General features: G+C 45.2%; 2 protein-coding genes across 2 annotated transcripts; one reads left to right on the forward strand and one right to left on the reverse strand.

The window, feature by feature from the left end:
* Positions 1-553: 553 nt before the first annotated feature.
* LOC100384583 (Protein CHROMATIN REMODELING 24) lies at positions 554-9947 on the forward strand. The gene is made up of 20 exons (NM_001347190.1): positions 554-970; positions 1057-1967; positions 2441-2571; positions 2661-2715; positions 2917-3159; positions 3255-3310; positions 3408-3498; positions 6064-6201; positions 6288-6371; positions 6576-6785; positions 6871-6942; positions 7544-7624; positions 7708-7826; positions 7922-8033; positions 8391-8459; positions 8541-8635; positions 8990-9118; positions 9258-9329; positions 9407-9539; positions 9614-9947. Exons 1-20 carry the CDS (start codon positions 757-759, stop codon positions 9743-9745), a joined length of 3147 nt encoding a protein of 1048 aa, NP_001334119.1. The 5' UTR covers positions 554-756; the 3' UTR covers positions 9746-9947.
* Positions 9209-11024, reverse strand: LOC100192013 (Protein STAY-GREEN LIKE chloroplastic). The gene is made up of 3 exons (NM_001137437.1): positions 10770-11024; positions 10358-10678; positions 9209-10278 (listed from the first exon to the last, which is right to left on the reverse strand). The coding sequence occupies exons 1-3, from the start codon at positions 10896-10898 to the stop codon at positions 10030-10032; spliced, it is 699 nt and encodes a 232-aa protein (NP_001130909.1). The 5' UTR covers positions 10899-11024; the 3' UTR covers positions 9209-10029.
* Between the last annotated feature and the right edge of the window lie 4175 nt (positions 11025-15199).

A 15199-nucleotide genomic window follows, 5' to 3' on the forward strand; every position in this document is an offset into this window, starting at 1 on the left:
TTTCCGGCGTCGGCGGGAACAGAAACGACGCCTTATTTACACCACCGTTTTATGGAGCTTCCTAGAAACCAGGCTACTGCGCAACTCCGTAGGAGGATCCGCAGCCAGTCATTGCCCCTGTTTGTTTCGGCTTTTCGCAGCTTCTGGCCACCAAAAGCTGCTGCGGACTGCCAAACACTCAACTTTTCAGCTAGCTTCTATAAAATTCGTTTGGGTAAAAACCATTCAAAATCAACATAAACATATAATCGGTTGAGTCGTCGCAATAGTAGTAATCCGTCACTTTATAGATCCTGAGCCACATGGACAACTTTATCTTCCTCCGTACGTAATCTTAATGATACTTAGATTCTCTACACAGCTAGATTCTCACCGCAACTAGATTCTCGGAAAAGCTGGTCAGAAAAAAACTGAACATGAGTTTGTCTAACAGAAATGTGGTTTGGTCAGTTCCGTTTCGGTTGCGGATTCTTTCCGTCCCGTTAGAATTCGAAATTTGAAATGGTGGCGGCCCCAATCCCATTCGCTCGTCCCCCTCCGCGCTTCTTTCCTGGGAACTGCAACTACAACCGCAATGTTGGTGGAGGTAGAGTCGTAGAGACTAGAGAGTCACACACGCTCGCTGCTGCCTCTCCTTCCTCTCCTCGGCAAGTGAGAGAGGTGTGAACCGACGAGGAAGAGCACCCATCCCCACTGCGCATCCTCGATTCGATTCCGTCCCCTTGCCTCTTGCCTCTTGGGCGTCTCCGCGGCTAGATGGCGTCTCCCCCTCCCTTCGACCTCTGCGGCGATCTCGACGACGACGACATCGATGAACCCGTCACCGCCGTCCCCAAGGATCGCCATCTCCCTGCCGCCGCCCCTACGCCGAACGGCCTCAACGACCACCTCCTCCGCTTCACCCGCAGCCTCCAGCGCCCCACCCAAAACCCTAACCCTAGCCCCAATCCGCCACCGCCTCCGCCCCCAGGTACTGTACGCCCGTCTCTTCTTGCTTCATTGTTTTTCCTCGCCCTTCAATCTACTTAATGGTTCTAATTTCTTCCTTTGCAAAAGCCGCCGCCGAAGAACAAGTCGAGAAGGTCAAGCTCGCCGGCCGCCGCCGCCTATGCAAGCTTGCCACCACCACCACCGCCACTCAGCGAGTGGATGAAGAGGAGGCGGAGTGGGACAACCAGGACGACGGTGAAAGCATACTCGACATCCTAGACGACCTCACCACACGATTTGACTCTCTATCCGTCCAGAAGCCCAGCACCGCCGCGAGGTCCAGGACACAACAGCTCACCCCTTTGCCGTGCGCCATCACCGTGGACGACGACCTAGATGACCATAGCCCAGATGATGTGGATGCTCACGCCGGTGCCTCCTCACCCCTTCAAATTTCTAGCTCTGATGAAGCTAGGGCTCCCACCAGACGCTCCGAGGTCAAGATCGAAACTGATTTAGTCTCCTCAGCCTGTACCCATTATGCCTGTGATGACGTCCGTGGCAAGGGGAAGAACAAAGGGACCACCAAGGATGTTGGGAGGCTAAATAGGGTATCAAAGGCCTCATCCTTTGTTGATTCTTATTCCGATTCTGATTATGACGACTGCGAGGAGGACCAAGGAACAAGAACAGATTATGCTGTTAAGCAGCTAAGAAGCAAGGGATTCACAAGGAGACCACCCAACACCCCAACATTCAGGAACCATGGTGTCAGCGACGATGAGCTGGGTCAGGAGAAGGAGAACCTTGGAGCTGTGGAGAACAATGCTGAGGATGTTGGATGGGAGAAGACAGAGGACTTCAAGATGGATCCAACTGGAACTGCTGCAACATCCAAGCCATACAAGCTCCCAGGAAAGATATTCAAGATGCTTTTCGCCCACCAGCGCGAGGGCCTCCGATGGCTCTGGGTTCTGCACTGCAGGGGAACAGGAGGAATCCTAGGGGATGACATGGGTCTTGGCAAGACGATGCAGGTTTGCTATGCTCAGCTTGCCCTTTTCTTGAGCCTTTCCCGATTGTATTAAGGCTTACAGAGGTTTTAGTGTTACTACTTACGCTACTTTGCTGTGTGCCCATAGTAGTTGGTGCCCTTCTTTTAACTCAGGGTTGTAACTGTTTATTGGGGCTTGTTTACTTAATTAGTGTAGGGGCAGGAGAGGCTTTTGTTTACTTTCCGATGGATAGTTTTTTGTTATTGTAATGATCTATATAAGTGTGAACATGCACACCCACATTGTTCTGTATTTTTTCCTTCTGTATTTACTTATGAATCTGAAATCAGTTTCTTTCAGATAGAAGCATAGACCTCTTTTGTTGGCTCTATAAGCTAGTCGTTTCCCAGTTGGCTTCATATTATGGATCTGTTCATGATTTCACCTCCTTTGCCACCTGTTCATTTAGCTAAGAAATCCATTAATGTAATCATGCAACCTTATTTCCGCTGCAGGTTGCTGCATTTTTGGCTGGACTGTTTCATTCTCGTCTAGTCAAGAGGGTGCTCATTGTTGCTCCAAAGACACTTCTGGCCCATTGGACAAAGGAGCTTTCAATTGTTGGCCTTAAAGAAAAGATCAGAGAGTATAGCACACTACATATATTTTATCAATTCCATAGGATCCAGTCCTGTAAGTTGGTGCTAATCATCTTTTCCTTTCAATTTTTGACAGCTACTCTGGCCCCAGCACAAATATTCGCAATTATGAACTCCAATATGCCTTCAAGGTAAATTCTTGTACCACAAAAGTATCTCCTGTTAGGAGATACCACAAAAGTATCTCCTGTTAGGATTACCACAAAAGTATGCTTATCACAACCTGGCATTGTGTAGCATTTGAAAGTTTGAGCAGTTTAAAATAAATTCATGAATCCCTCCCAAAATGTTGCAATTTGTCCTGGCAAATGTTTAACTCCATCTTTTGACAGGAGGGTGGTATCCTCATAACCACCTATGACATTGTCAGGAACAACTACAAGCTCATAAGAGGCAACTCCTACAACAACAGCAATGATGATGATGATGAGGAAGGAACTTTGTGGAATTACGTAATTCTTGATGAGGGACATCTAATAAAAAATAATAAGACACAAAGGGCCCAAAGTTTGTACGAAATACCTTGTGCCCATCGCATTGTGATCAGTGGAACACCTATTCAAAATAACTTGAAGGTATCCATTATCCCTTTCCTCAATTCCTGCAACTTTGTATTTTATGTGTTATACTACATGTTTTGCATGCATTGCAAACCTTATTATCATTGCAGGAAATGTGGACTCTGTTCAATTTCTGTTGCCCAGATGTCTTGGGTGATAAACAGCAGTAATACCATACAGTCCATTACTCTCTATTTTCTCTGCACTCTTAAAGTTGCTTGATTGCACTATCTAATGCCATGTATTTCTCTATATTGTTACAGGTTCAAAATAAGGTATGAAACGGCTATCCTTCGAGGAAATGACAAAAATGCTACCGCTCGAGAGAAGCACGTAGGCTCAAATGTAGCAAAGGTAATAACTTATTTCCTGAACTTTTTGTTTTTAATCTTTGAATATAAGGACGGTGTATGACTGTCTTCCCTGATATTGTGGTTGTACAAATGAACTTGTTTGCTCATTGCTTTGGATTTTATGGATTTGGACATCAAGGTGTTCATCTATGTTGGTGTTTTGTACTGTAAAAGTTTGGAGTTTGGTATATTCCAGTATTGTACAAATATCTGAAGGCTCGAATCATGCATCATGGCTCTTAAGGTGGTAAGACGAGGCAAGGTGTTGGACCACCGCCTGGATGCCTAGGTGTTTACTAAGGCGAGCAAGACGACACCTTATCAATCAGAGAAATAACAGAACACCAGCATAGACGAGGAAGAAAAAGGAAAAGGAAAAAAGGAGAAGGAAGAACTTGGAGATGTATAAGAGATGGCCTAGCCCACCAGCTAGCCCATATATCCTCCCCTGCTAGTGGTTAGGGTTACCCTAGTCTCATCGTTGCCACTTTGTCTCAGCACCACTGCTCACCAGCGTCTCAACGCTGTATCCCCTGCTACCCCAAGCTCTGTGTCGTCGCTCCCCTGAGCTCCGTGTCGCTTCTCCTCTGAGCTCTGCCCCCCTCCCCCCGAGCTCTGCGCCATCGCTCTCCCAAGCTCTGTGTCGCTGCTCCTGCTCCACCAAGTCTCTCCTAGGCTTCCTCCTCTTCCCCCGCCTCTCTTGCTGATTCTTAACTAGGAGGAAGGGGACACCTAGTTTTTTTGGGCGCCTAGATGCCCAGGCGTCGCCTTTAAAACACTGGCTCGAATACAACTTCATTATTAGTCTTTTATAAATTAACACAGTTATACATCAAGAAATTGTTTTTTCTCTCGAACGATGCAGGAGAGCTGCGTGTCATTTCATTTAAGAAAGAAAAAGTACTACATGAGGGGGAAGTAAGACAACCTCCCCCTTTGATCACTAAGAAGGATTACAACGTGCCACCCACGAGAATGGGCATGACCACAAACAGCAACTCAGGTGTTCAGCCTTTGAGCCCTACTGAGCAGCTCCTGGAGAACCTTGTCTCCAGCCAAACACCAGAGCCTGCTCTGATCCTGCACTTCCTGACAGGCCGAAGACACACAAGGACTCCGACCCTCAAACACATGCATTCCTATGCTTCCAAATAGCCCAAGCTACAAGAATGACTAGAGAGTTGAGTCCTTTCCTCTTCTCTTTAGGCACTGTTGACTGCTTAGCCCCACCAAACTGAGAACACGAAAGCATCAGGATTAGGGGCAACTTCCAGCACACAAGCACATTGGAGAATTTTGGTCCAAGTCTCCCAGGAGAATACACAACATTAACATAGCCTTTTAGTCCCAAGCAAGTTGGGGTAGGCTAGAGTTGAAACCCAACAAGATGTCACCAAAAGGAGAAAGAGAGAGAAAGGGGAGGGGAAAAGTTTTGAGAGCACTAAAAGGAAAAAAGGCCTAATCACGGTTCGGGCACGTGGATAGCTTCTTTCCAAGCACTTCTATCCAAACACAACTCCATTGGTATATTCCATTCCTTCAAGTCCCTTTTGATTGCCTCCTCCCATGTCAAGTTTGGTCGACCTCTGCCTCTCTTCACATTATTGTCCCGTCTTATGATGCCTCTATGCACCGGTGCTTCTGGAGGTCTCCGGTGGACATGCCCAAACCATCTTAACTGGTGTTGAATAAGCTTTTCTTCAATTGGCGCTACTCCTAGCCGATCGTGTATGTCATCGTTTCTCACTCGGTCCAATCTTGTGTGTCCACATATCCAATGTAATATACACATCTCTGCGACAGTTAATTGTTGGATATGTCGTCTCTTAGTAGGCCAACACTCAACCCCATTTAATATTGCATGCCTATTCGCTGTCCTGTAGAACTTGCCTCGCATAGGACTCCCGATGCTTGACGTCATTTCATCCACCCCGCTTTGATTCTATTGCTAACATCTTCATCAATATCACCATCTTTCTGTAGCATCGATCCCAAATAACGGAAGGTGTCCTCCTTTGGTACTACCTGGCCTCCCAAACTTACATCTCCATCCTCACTAATTGTAGTACCAAAGTCACATCTCATATACTCGGTTTTGGTCCTGCTAATTCTAAATCCTTTTGACTTTAGGGTCTGACGCCATAACTCTAGCTTTCTACTTACTCCTTCCCGGGAGAATACACAGCTTAGTAAAATATGCTGCATTGTCTCTTGTTCCTGGTCACAAAGAGGGCAATTTGAGTGACTCATTCATATACCAACTAACACAGTTATACATCAACAATTGTAATTTGAGCGACTCATTCATATACCAACTTTATAGTACATTCATCTTTGTTTGACCCTTGAAAGCAATGCATATGTGCTGCATTCAGACTTAAGATTGCACATATCTACTTTCAGATGAAACACTAAGATGGTGAACATGATAAATGGAGCTATGTAGTTTGCTGCTTTTTTGTGTTCTCACCAGTCCACATTATTAACTCCTAAATATGTTTCTCTTTACTTGATATATATAATTTGATAATGTTTTATTTTGTTGGTTTTGAACTATATTTCATAGGAACTAAGAGAGCGAATCAAGCCATACTTTTTGCGGCGCCTGAAAAGTGAAGTTGTCTTTGATACTGGTGCATCAGAAGAAAAAACATTAGCCAAGAAGAATGAGCTAATTGTCTGGCTGAAGTTAACACCATGCCAGGTTTGAATTTGGTGTCATCGTTATGAAAAGTTGTTTGAGCTATTGATTAATGATTATTTTTTCTGGTGACCTTTCTATGCATGCAGAGGAAACTATATGAAGCTTTTCTAAATAGTGAGCTGGTTCATTTAGCATTGCAGCCAAAGGCATCACCGTTGGCTGCAATCACAGTAAGAATAATCTTCAAAGCCTTTTCTTCATAATGGTGTATTGACCTTCCTTTGCCTTTAGGGCTGGGCTGTTGCTTGGCCTTATAGAAAAGTTTGCTGTTGCATGTTTATTGATGAGATTATGTTCGTTAGAGATTGTTTTACTTTATTCTTTATTGATGAGATTATGTTCACTACACTGTTTCACTTGATTCTCTCCAACAGATATTGAAGAAAATATGTGATCATCCACTGCTATTAACTAAGAAAGGTGCTGAGGGTGTGTTGGAAGGAATGGGTGAAATGTTGAATGATCAAGACATTGGAATGGTGGAAAAAATGGCCATGAACCTTGCAGATATGGCTCATGATGATAATGCACTGGAAGTTGGTCAGGATGTCTCATGCAAGCTATCATTCATCATGTCCTTGTTGGTAAGTATTATTAGATGCATGTCCCATTTTGGTTCTTACCTATGCTTTTGTACTTGGTGAAAATGATGATCACTTGATGTTGCAGCGGAACCTTGTTGGAGAGGGGCATCATGTTTTAATATTTTCACAGACTCGTAAAATGCTAAACCTTATTCAGGTACATTGTTGCTACTTTAATTGTTTTCTGCTTCACACTACCTTAGCACGTCCTGCACCTTGTGACTTTGACTCATTTCTTCTAATTTGATATATAATATATTGGTACATTACAGTTTAGATCCATTAATTTATTCGTGCCATTTGTTACTCTTAAGTATTCAATTTCAATGTGCATGGGTAAGCTCTATAACTGGATAACATTTATGCCAACTCATCTTTAGTAAAATTTTGGTGAAAACTAAAATACATGGACTCATTACTGCCGTGTTTCTGCAAGATTGCAAGCTGAAGTGTAACATCACATCCTGTTCTTTCAGAAAAAGTTTGGGTGCCCTTTAATCTTTCATAGTGTCATTGGTAATCACTACCACATCAATCTAAAGTTCAATTCCCTCTAGTAGTTCTTGATATACTTCTTTGAGAGAACTTTGAAGCAAATGGTCTGATAATGTGAGCATTAGCTTGGCAGTCACCTCTTTGACCTCCAACCTACTGCTGGCATAAAGTGTCAGTGATGCTTTTTGGCCTCTTGGTACTGGTTGTTCTTCATTGACAATTTCTTTAGCTCAACGATTTCAATTGTTGGCTTATTGTAACAGGAAGCTATAATATTAGAGGGCTATGCGTTTTTGCGCATTGATGGCACCACCAAGGTTTCTGACCGGGAAAGGATTGTGAAGGTTCTTTTCGCCTTCCCTTTATTCAACCTATGTCATAGAGCTCTCTATCTTTTTTGTTGCTTACACACACTTGAATCCTTCAGGACTTCCAAGAGGGTTGTGGAGCTCCAGTTTTTCTGCTAACCACACAAGTTGGTGGGCTTGGACTTACACTCACCAAGGCAACTCGTGTCATTGTAGTTGATCCTGCATGGAACCCTAGGTATCTGAGCTATGATACGTATCTGTATGTCTGTATCGATTGAAGTTTTCTTGAATGAAGTTTTCAATCTTACACCCTTGTTTTTCTATTTACAGTACAGACAATCAAAGTGTTGATCGTGCTTACCGAATTGGACAGACTAAAAATGTGATTGTATACCGCTTGATGACATCTGCGACCATTGAAGAAAAGATATACAAATTGCAGGTTCAAATATCACTTCTTACCTTCTGGTTGATGCAATTACTAGGAGTATGACCTTTGTATACATGGTTGGTGAAATTTTAGTTACATCCTTCTGTTTCTCTCTATAACAGCATATACCATACTACTAAAATTTGATTTCTAGGTGTAAATTCAGCTAATATTTTTTGTTGACGTAAACGGGAATGTATGTGTTACTTGGATATCCTTTTTACCATGCTATGCACACAACTCTTTTACTTTCATGGACTTCTGAGCCTTGTGGTTTGTGCTTCCATCTGAGAAAATCAATATTTTTTTTTAAAATAAATGTGTGAAAAGAAAGCTAGACTGAATAATGAGATATTATCTTTTTCTTAGGTTTTGAAGGGCGCTCTGTTCAGGACAGCTACGGAGCAAAAAGAGCAAACACGTTACTTCAGCAAGAGTGTACTTGTTCTGATCCCATTTCCTGTCATTGTCTGTTTAATTCCTATTAGATACTTATGCGTGTCCTGTTCTTGCCCTCAGGAGATTCAAGAGCTATTTAGTTTGCCACAACAAGGATTTGATGTTTCCCTCACACATAAGCAGTTGCAAGAAGAGCATGGTCAACAAGTTGTTCTGTAAGAGATCTGTTTTCATTAAACTTCTTTTAGTTGCAGGACAATTAATTTGATCTGGATGGTGCAGTCTTATGTGTCATGTTGTAGATCATTGATGGTTATAATAATAATAATAAATTTATATGCATCATTACATAAATTTGTAATGTTACTGTGGCGACAAATAGGCAGAACCGGCACACCATAAGCCATCGATACTCTGGGAGTTTTGTAGGCGTTTTGATATGCACAAAGCATTCTTTATTTGCAGAAGGCAATAGAATTCAATAGAAACATGCACCTCTTGTCTCCAGATGGATTTCCTGCTTTGCACTAATTCAGTGAAACCTGGTGGGTTTGTTACGCATCTTACAGGGATGAGTCCTTGAGGAAGCATATACAGTTTCTGGAGCAACAAGGAATAGCCGGTGTGAGTCATCACAGCCTCCTATTCTCTAAAACTGCAACCCTGCCCACTCTGAGTGAGAATGATGCACTGGACAGGTTAGTGTTACAGCTTTCAATATTATAGCTATTCATAGATTCATTTCTTGTTACTGAAAGTTTTGAGCGTGTCTCCAGTTCCCTTACCTTGCATTGATGTTATGACATATTTATGATTGTATACTGTTTTTACATGTAGCAAACCTCGGGGCATGCCCATGATGCCCCAGCAATATTACAAGGGATCCTCATCTGACTATGTCGCCAACGGGTAAGGATGGCCATGTTCTCCTTCTCCCTGCATGATTGTACTGTACTGTTTAAACTTTGTGTTTGAATTTTGTGCAGGGCATCTTTTGCGCTGAAGCCAAAGGATGAAAGTTTCACTGTTCGAAACTACATTCCAAGTAACAGAAGCGCAGAGAGTCCTGAAGAGATAAAGGCAAGAATCAACCGGCTTTCACAGACCCTCTCCAACGCTGTAAGTCATCCTGTCACGTGAAACTTGTATACACAGATAGATGAGTGTAAAATAAATTGTTGAATTGAATGTAGGTGCTGTTGTCGAAGCTACCAGATGGTGGTGAGAAGATAAGGAGGCAGATAAATGAGCTGGACGAGAAGCTGACTTCTGCTGAGAAGGGGCTGAAGGAGGGGGGCACTGAAGTGATTTCCTTGGATGACTGATCCAAGACATGGAGAGTCTGTGCTCGGCAAAAGTAAAGTGTTTTGAATAGCTTTAGTCACTGGGTTGTGACTAGCATCAATCAAGTCTGCTCTTTTTGCTGCATCTCTGGGCTGGGTCTATCGTTTATGCAATACAATGCTTTTTCTGATGATGATTATATGAATAATATAATCCCCAGACAAAGCAGCAACCATTACAGTCAGACAGAGATGCAGAATGCTTGGTGGGTTTGCTTGATCACTCTATAGTCCGTCCGTTCATTGTATAGGCGGCTGAATCAAAATCAGAGGAGAAGGGCGAGCAGGGCGTTAAAGATAGTCTTCTTCTTGGTGATGGCGCTCTGCAGTTGGTCCAGCTCCAGCAGGTGGTGGTTCCTCCTGGTAGTTGTGGCAGCCTCCCAGAGCGGGCCCCAGCACTCTAACCGGTTGTACTTGCGAGAGCTGGAGTGGAAGTGCACCCACACCTTGGCCTCCATCAGCTCCGGCCTGTCGGCGAACAGAGCGGCGTCGCCATGAACCACCGCCTTGAGGACCTTGATGCATGAGACCAGATCCATCAATCATCAGCCTACTGTCTATAAGGTTAAAGTTGGTTAGTTGGAACGCACGTACCAGCGGTAGCTCCTTGGAGAAGACGTAGTATCTGAAACCTGCGGCCAGCTCCTGCAGGAGGTTGGCGCCGCTGACGAAGCAATGCACCTGCAGCGTCATCTCCCCGGCGGTTTCCTTCCACTCTGCCACCACGTCGTCCCTCTGCAGCGTCGACTTGCGCAGCTGCTCGCTACTCATCACGCCCAGCGTCAGGTTCGCCGTCAAGTCGCAGTGGGTCAGAGTGTAGGCTCTGGGGAAAGGAGGCCGGAGCTCCTCCCCGGCGAACTCCACCTTGAGCTTCGCTGCATTGAAGGTCGTGGGAGGTCCCAAAATCTTTGCGGCCTGCAGCAGATGTATATATATCGACACACATTTTAACTAACTAACTAACTAATTAATCAATCAGAACAAAAACCATGCATAGCATACCTACCAGGGAGCAGTAGGCATCCGCTGTCCTGGCGTCGCAGCTGACGACCAAGAGACGCGGCGGGCCACCCATCCTCCTCCTGCTCGCAACGAGCGCGCGGCTACGGGCCGCCATGGATGCTGCTGCCGCCATCTTCAGGGTCAGACGATGCAGGGGCAGCAGGCCAGGCCCCCCTAGCTCTCTCTCATGGTAATGCGGTTGCGGTGTCTCTTCCTCTCTTCTGTTCTTGGTGTTAATGCGGCCGGCGACGTCCAGGAGGGGTGCGGTGTGGAGTACTGGAGGAGGAGAGGAGAGCTGGGGAGGGAGGGACGTGGCCGCTGCGCCGGTTTGTGGCTGTGGAAGCCTGGAAGGAAGGAAGAAGGTTGACGGGGCACCAAGCGGCCCTCCCTCCAGCCACGGGAGACAGCTGGCATGTTTCTACTGGCTGTCCTGTCCCAATAAGGATAACGGCACTGACGACGACTTGAACGACTCTAGGCAAGGAGGCTCCAGACGACTTCAGGTAGGGAACAGAGGATCTAGCTCCAAGCAATGTTAGAGTTGGTGTCAATGAACCAAGGGTATTCTTCCATCTACTATTTTTCAATTTAACTCTAACAAACAAGTGCTAGTTTCAATCTGTAGACACAATTTAACTAACTGCGATTTTTTTGTGATTCATAGGCAAATAGCATCAAAATTGAAAATCATGGTTAGAGTTGAATCGTATTTTAGTTTGCTGGAGGCCCCAAAGCAATATTGCAAAGATAGCTATAATTTGTTGCAGCCAGTTAATGACATTGCTCAACATCGTATATGGGGGTCTAAGAAATACTTAACACTATGGTGTGAGTGCAGCGATGATGAAGTGTATGTTGAGATTAAAAGTGACGAAAATTTGCTGGATTGGTTCCAATTGAATATAGAGAAGGAAGAAGCGAGTTGCTAAAATCAAAAGTTTTGATAGTCCATTGCAGTTTTCTCCAACCAAACGTAGGTGTCATCCTATGTTGTATTGCTGATGATGTCTATATGCTTGAGAGCTTGAGCCTGAGAGTGTCCGTGTTCATTGAAAGAGAAATAGGGTTTAAACCTTTTTCTAAATGATTTTGGTGGTTTAATGTCCAACACAAATTAATTGGACTAACTAGTTTGCTTTAGATTATATATTCTATAGATGCTAAAGGTTCAACACAAACCAATAAAAAGATCTAAGTTAGGGTTCAAAAGAAAAGAGCAAAAGAAACCGAAGAGAACCCTGGTCTGGCACACCGGACTGTCCGGTGTGCCACCAGACAGTGTCCGGTGCACCGGGGGCCGCACAGTTTAAACTCTTCACCTTCGGGTTTCTCAGACGCCGCTTCACTATAATTCACCGGACTGTCCGGTGTGACAGCGGAGCAACGGCTAGCGAGCGCAACGGTCGACTCCAAGGGTCGTCTGCAACGTGAACAGTGCGCGGACAGTTCGCGCAGAGTCAGAACAGCGCCAGAAGGCGCACCGGACAGTGAACAGTGCCTGTCCGGTGCCCCAAGATGTCAGAGCTCCAACGGTCGAAACCGTCAGAACCCTAACGGTTGGGTGATGTGGCTAGCGCACCGACTGTCCGGTGCGCCCATCGACAGACAGCCTCCCCAACGGTTGGATTGGTGGTTGGGACTATAAATACCCCCAACCACCACCACTCCAAGCATCCAAGTTTTTCAGACATTTCATTCAATACAAGAGCTAGTGCAATCAATACAAGACACAATTCAAAAGAATCAAAGTCTCTCCAAGTCCCAAATACACTCCAAACACCTAGTGACTAGAGAGAGTTTTGCTCGTGTTCTTTGAGCTCTTATTCTTGGATCGCTTTCTTCTTCCCCATTCTTGTTCTTCAAGCACTTGTAATCAAAGCAAGAGACACTAAGTTTGTAGTGGTCCTTGTGGGGTCTAAGTGACCCATTTGATTAAGGAGAAAGCTCACTCGGTCTAAGTGACCGTTTGAGAGAGGGAAAGGGTTGAAAGAGACCCGATCTTTGTGACCACCTCAACGGGGAGTAGGTTCTCAAGAACCGAACCTCGGTAAAACAAATCACCGTGTCATCCGCTTTACTTGCCTTGATTTATTTTTCACCCTCTCTCTCGGACTCGAATTTATTTCTAACGCTAACTCCGGCTTGTAGTTGTGCTTAATTTCTATAGATTTCAGTTTCCACCTATCCACCCCCCTCTAGGCGACTTTCAATTGGTATCAGAACATGATACTTCATTAGAGTTTAACCACTCGAAGTGATGTCGGGAGGATCCGCCAAGAGGGAGATGGAAACGACCACAAGCCACGAGAAGGCTCCATCAAGGGAGTCCGGCGCCGAAGGAAGGGATGAATCACCTCCCCGCGTCAAGTCGCACCGGAGTGGCGACAAGAAGAAGAAGATGAAGAAAGTAGTCTACTACGAGACCGATTCCTCGTCGCCCTCCACCTCCAGCTCCGACACTTCATCCGTCACTTCTAAGCACCATGAGCGCAAAAAGTTTAGTAAGATCCCCCCTACGCTATCCCCGCATTTCTAAACGCACTCCTTTACTTTCCGTCCCATTAGGCAACCCACCGGTTTTTGACGGTGAAGATTATTGTATGTGGAGTGATAAAATGAGGCATCATCTAACCTCACTCCACGCTAGCATTTGGGACATTGTTGAGTTTGGAGCGCAGGTACCATCCGTGGGGGATGAAGGCTACGACTCGGACGAGGTCGCCCAAATCTGACACTTCAACTCCCAAGCCACTACTATACTCCTCGCCTCTTTATGTCGAGAGGAGTATAATAAGGTGCAAGGGTTGAAGAGTGCCAAGGAGATTTGGGACATGCTAAAGACCGCACACGAAGGGGATGAGATGACCAAGATAACCAAGCGAGAGACGATCGAGGGGGAGCTCGATCGATTCATCCTCAACCAAGGAGAGGAGCCACAAGCAATGTACAACCGGCTCAAAACCTTGGTCAACCAAGTGCGTAACCTCAGGAGCACCAAATGGGATGACCATGAAATGGTCAAGGTTATTTTAAGATCACTTGTTTTTCATAATCCTACACAAGTTCAATTAATTTGTGGTGATCCTAGATATAAGCTAATGTCTCCCGAGGAGGTTATAGGAAAGTTTGTGAGCTTTGAGTTGATGATCAAAGGCTCCAAACAAATCGTCGAGCAAGGCGGCACCTCCACACCCGAGGTGCAACCCGTCGCATTCAAAACGACAGAGGAAAAGAAAGAAGAGTCTACATCAAGTAGGCTCCCCATCGACGCCTCCAAGATCGACAACGAGAAAATGTCGCTCATCATCAAGAGCTTTCGCCAAATCCTCAAACAAAGGAGGGAGAAGGATTACAAACCCCGCTCCAAGAAAGTGTGCTACAAATGTGGTAAGCCCGATCATTTTATTGCTAAATGTCCATTATCTAGTGATAGTGGCAGGGGCGACGACAAGAAGGGAAAGAGAAAGGAAAAGAAAATATACTACAAGAAGAAGGGCGGCGATGCCCAAGTATGTCGGGAATGGGACTCCGATGAGAGCTCCACCGACTCCTCCTCCGACGAGGACGCCGCCAACATCACCGTTAACAAGGGCCTCCTCTTCCCCAACGTCGGCCACAAGTGCCTCATGGCAAAGGACGGCAAAAAGAAGAAGGTAAAATCTAGAGCCTCCACTAAATATACAACATCTAGTGATGAGGGTAGCTCTAGTGAAGATGAGGATGATTTGCTTAGTCTTTTTGCCAACCTTAACATGCAAAAAAGGAAAAACTAAATGAATTGATAGGTGCTATTCATGAGAAGTATGAACTCTTGGATAGCCAAGAGGAATTCCTTATTAAGGAAAACAAAAAGAATGTTAAGGTGAAAATGTTTATGCTCTCGAAATAGAGAAATGTGAAAAATTGACTAGTGAGCTTAGCATTTGCCATGACACTATCTCCAACCTTAGAATTGAAAATGCAAATTTGATTGCTAAGGTTGAAAAGAGAAATGTTTGTGATGATTCAATTGCCAATCTTAAAAATGACAATGCTAGTTTAATTGCTAAGATTGACAAATTGAATGTGTCGGTACCCTGAAACAAGGGTACCCCTTACTATAGTATGAAGACACGGTGCCCACGCGGCTATCTCTAGTCGCGTGGTAAGCAGCGCCCGACCCCACCACATGGACAGCTCCGGGGCCGCCACGTGGCTGGAGAAGATGATATACTCCAAGGTATCAGCAGCAAGTCCGGACCCCCATGGGAAAGTGTCGGACCCCTGTACGAACGGACCGGACCTCCGGGTAAGGTCTAGGACCTCCATGGGCACAAGACGGACCCCTCTATGTGAGGTCCGGGCCACTCATAGCAGGGTCCCAGGATTCTGGGACGAATAATACCCAGGCCTCAATCAGGGTCAGGCGGTGGTCCGAAGCCGACACGTGTCCAG

Source organism: Zea mays, chromosome 2, assembly GCF_902167145.1.
Source record: "Zea mays cultivar B73 chromosome 2, Zm-B73-REFERENCE-NAM-5.0, whole genome shotgun sequence".
Lineage (NCBI taxonomy): Eukaryota > Viridiplantae > Streptophyta > Magnoliopsida > Poales > Poaceae > Zea > Zea mays.

Excerpts from the sequence above, each read along its gene's own strand:
- LOC100384583 (NM_001347190.1), top strand. The coding sequence starts at position 757 with ATGGCGTCTCCCCCTCCCTTCGACCTCTGCGGCGATCTCGACGACGAC. Across the intron at positions 2,716-2,916 it reads AACTCCAATATGCCTTCAAG|GAGGGTGGTATCCTCATAAC; the intron begins GTAAATTCTTGT and ends ATCTTTTGACAG. Across the intron at positions 7,625-7,707 it reads ACCGGGAAAGGATTGTGAAG|GACTTCCAAGAGGGTTGTGG; the intron begins GTTCTTTTCGCC and ends TGAATCCTTCAG.
- LOC100192013 (NM_001137437.1), bottom strand. The coding sequence starts at position 10,898 with ATGGCGGCAGCAGCATCCATGGCGGCCCGTAGCCGCGCGCTCGTTGCG. Across the intron at positions 10,679-10,769 it reads CGGATGCCTACTGCTCCCTG|GCCGCAAAGATTTTGGGACC; the intron begins GTAGGTATGCTA and ends CATCTGCTGCAG. Across the intron at positions 10,279-10,357 it reads TCTCCAAGGAGCTACCGCTG|GTCCTCAAGGCGGTGGTTCA; the intron begins GTACGTGCGTTC and ends TCATGCATCAAG.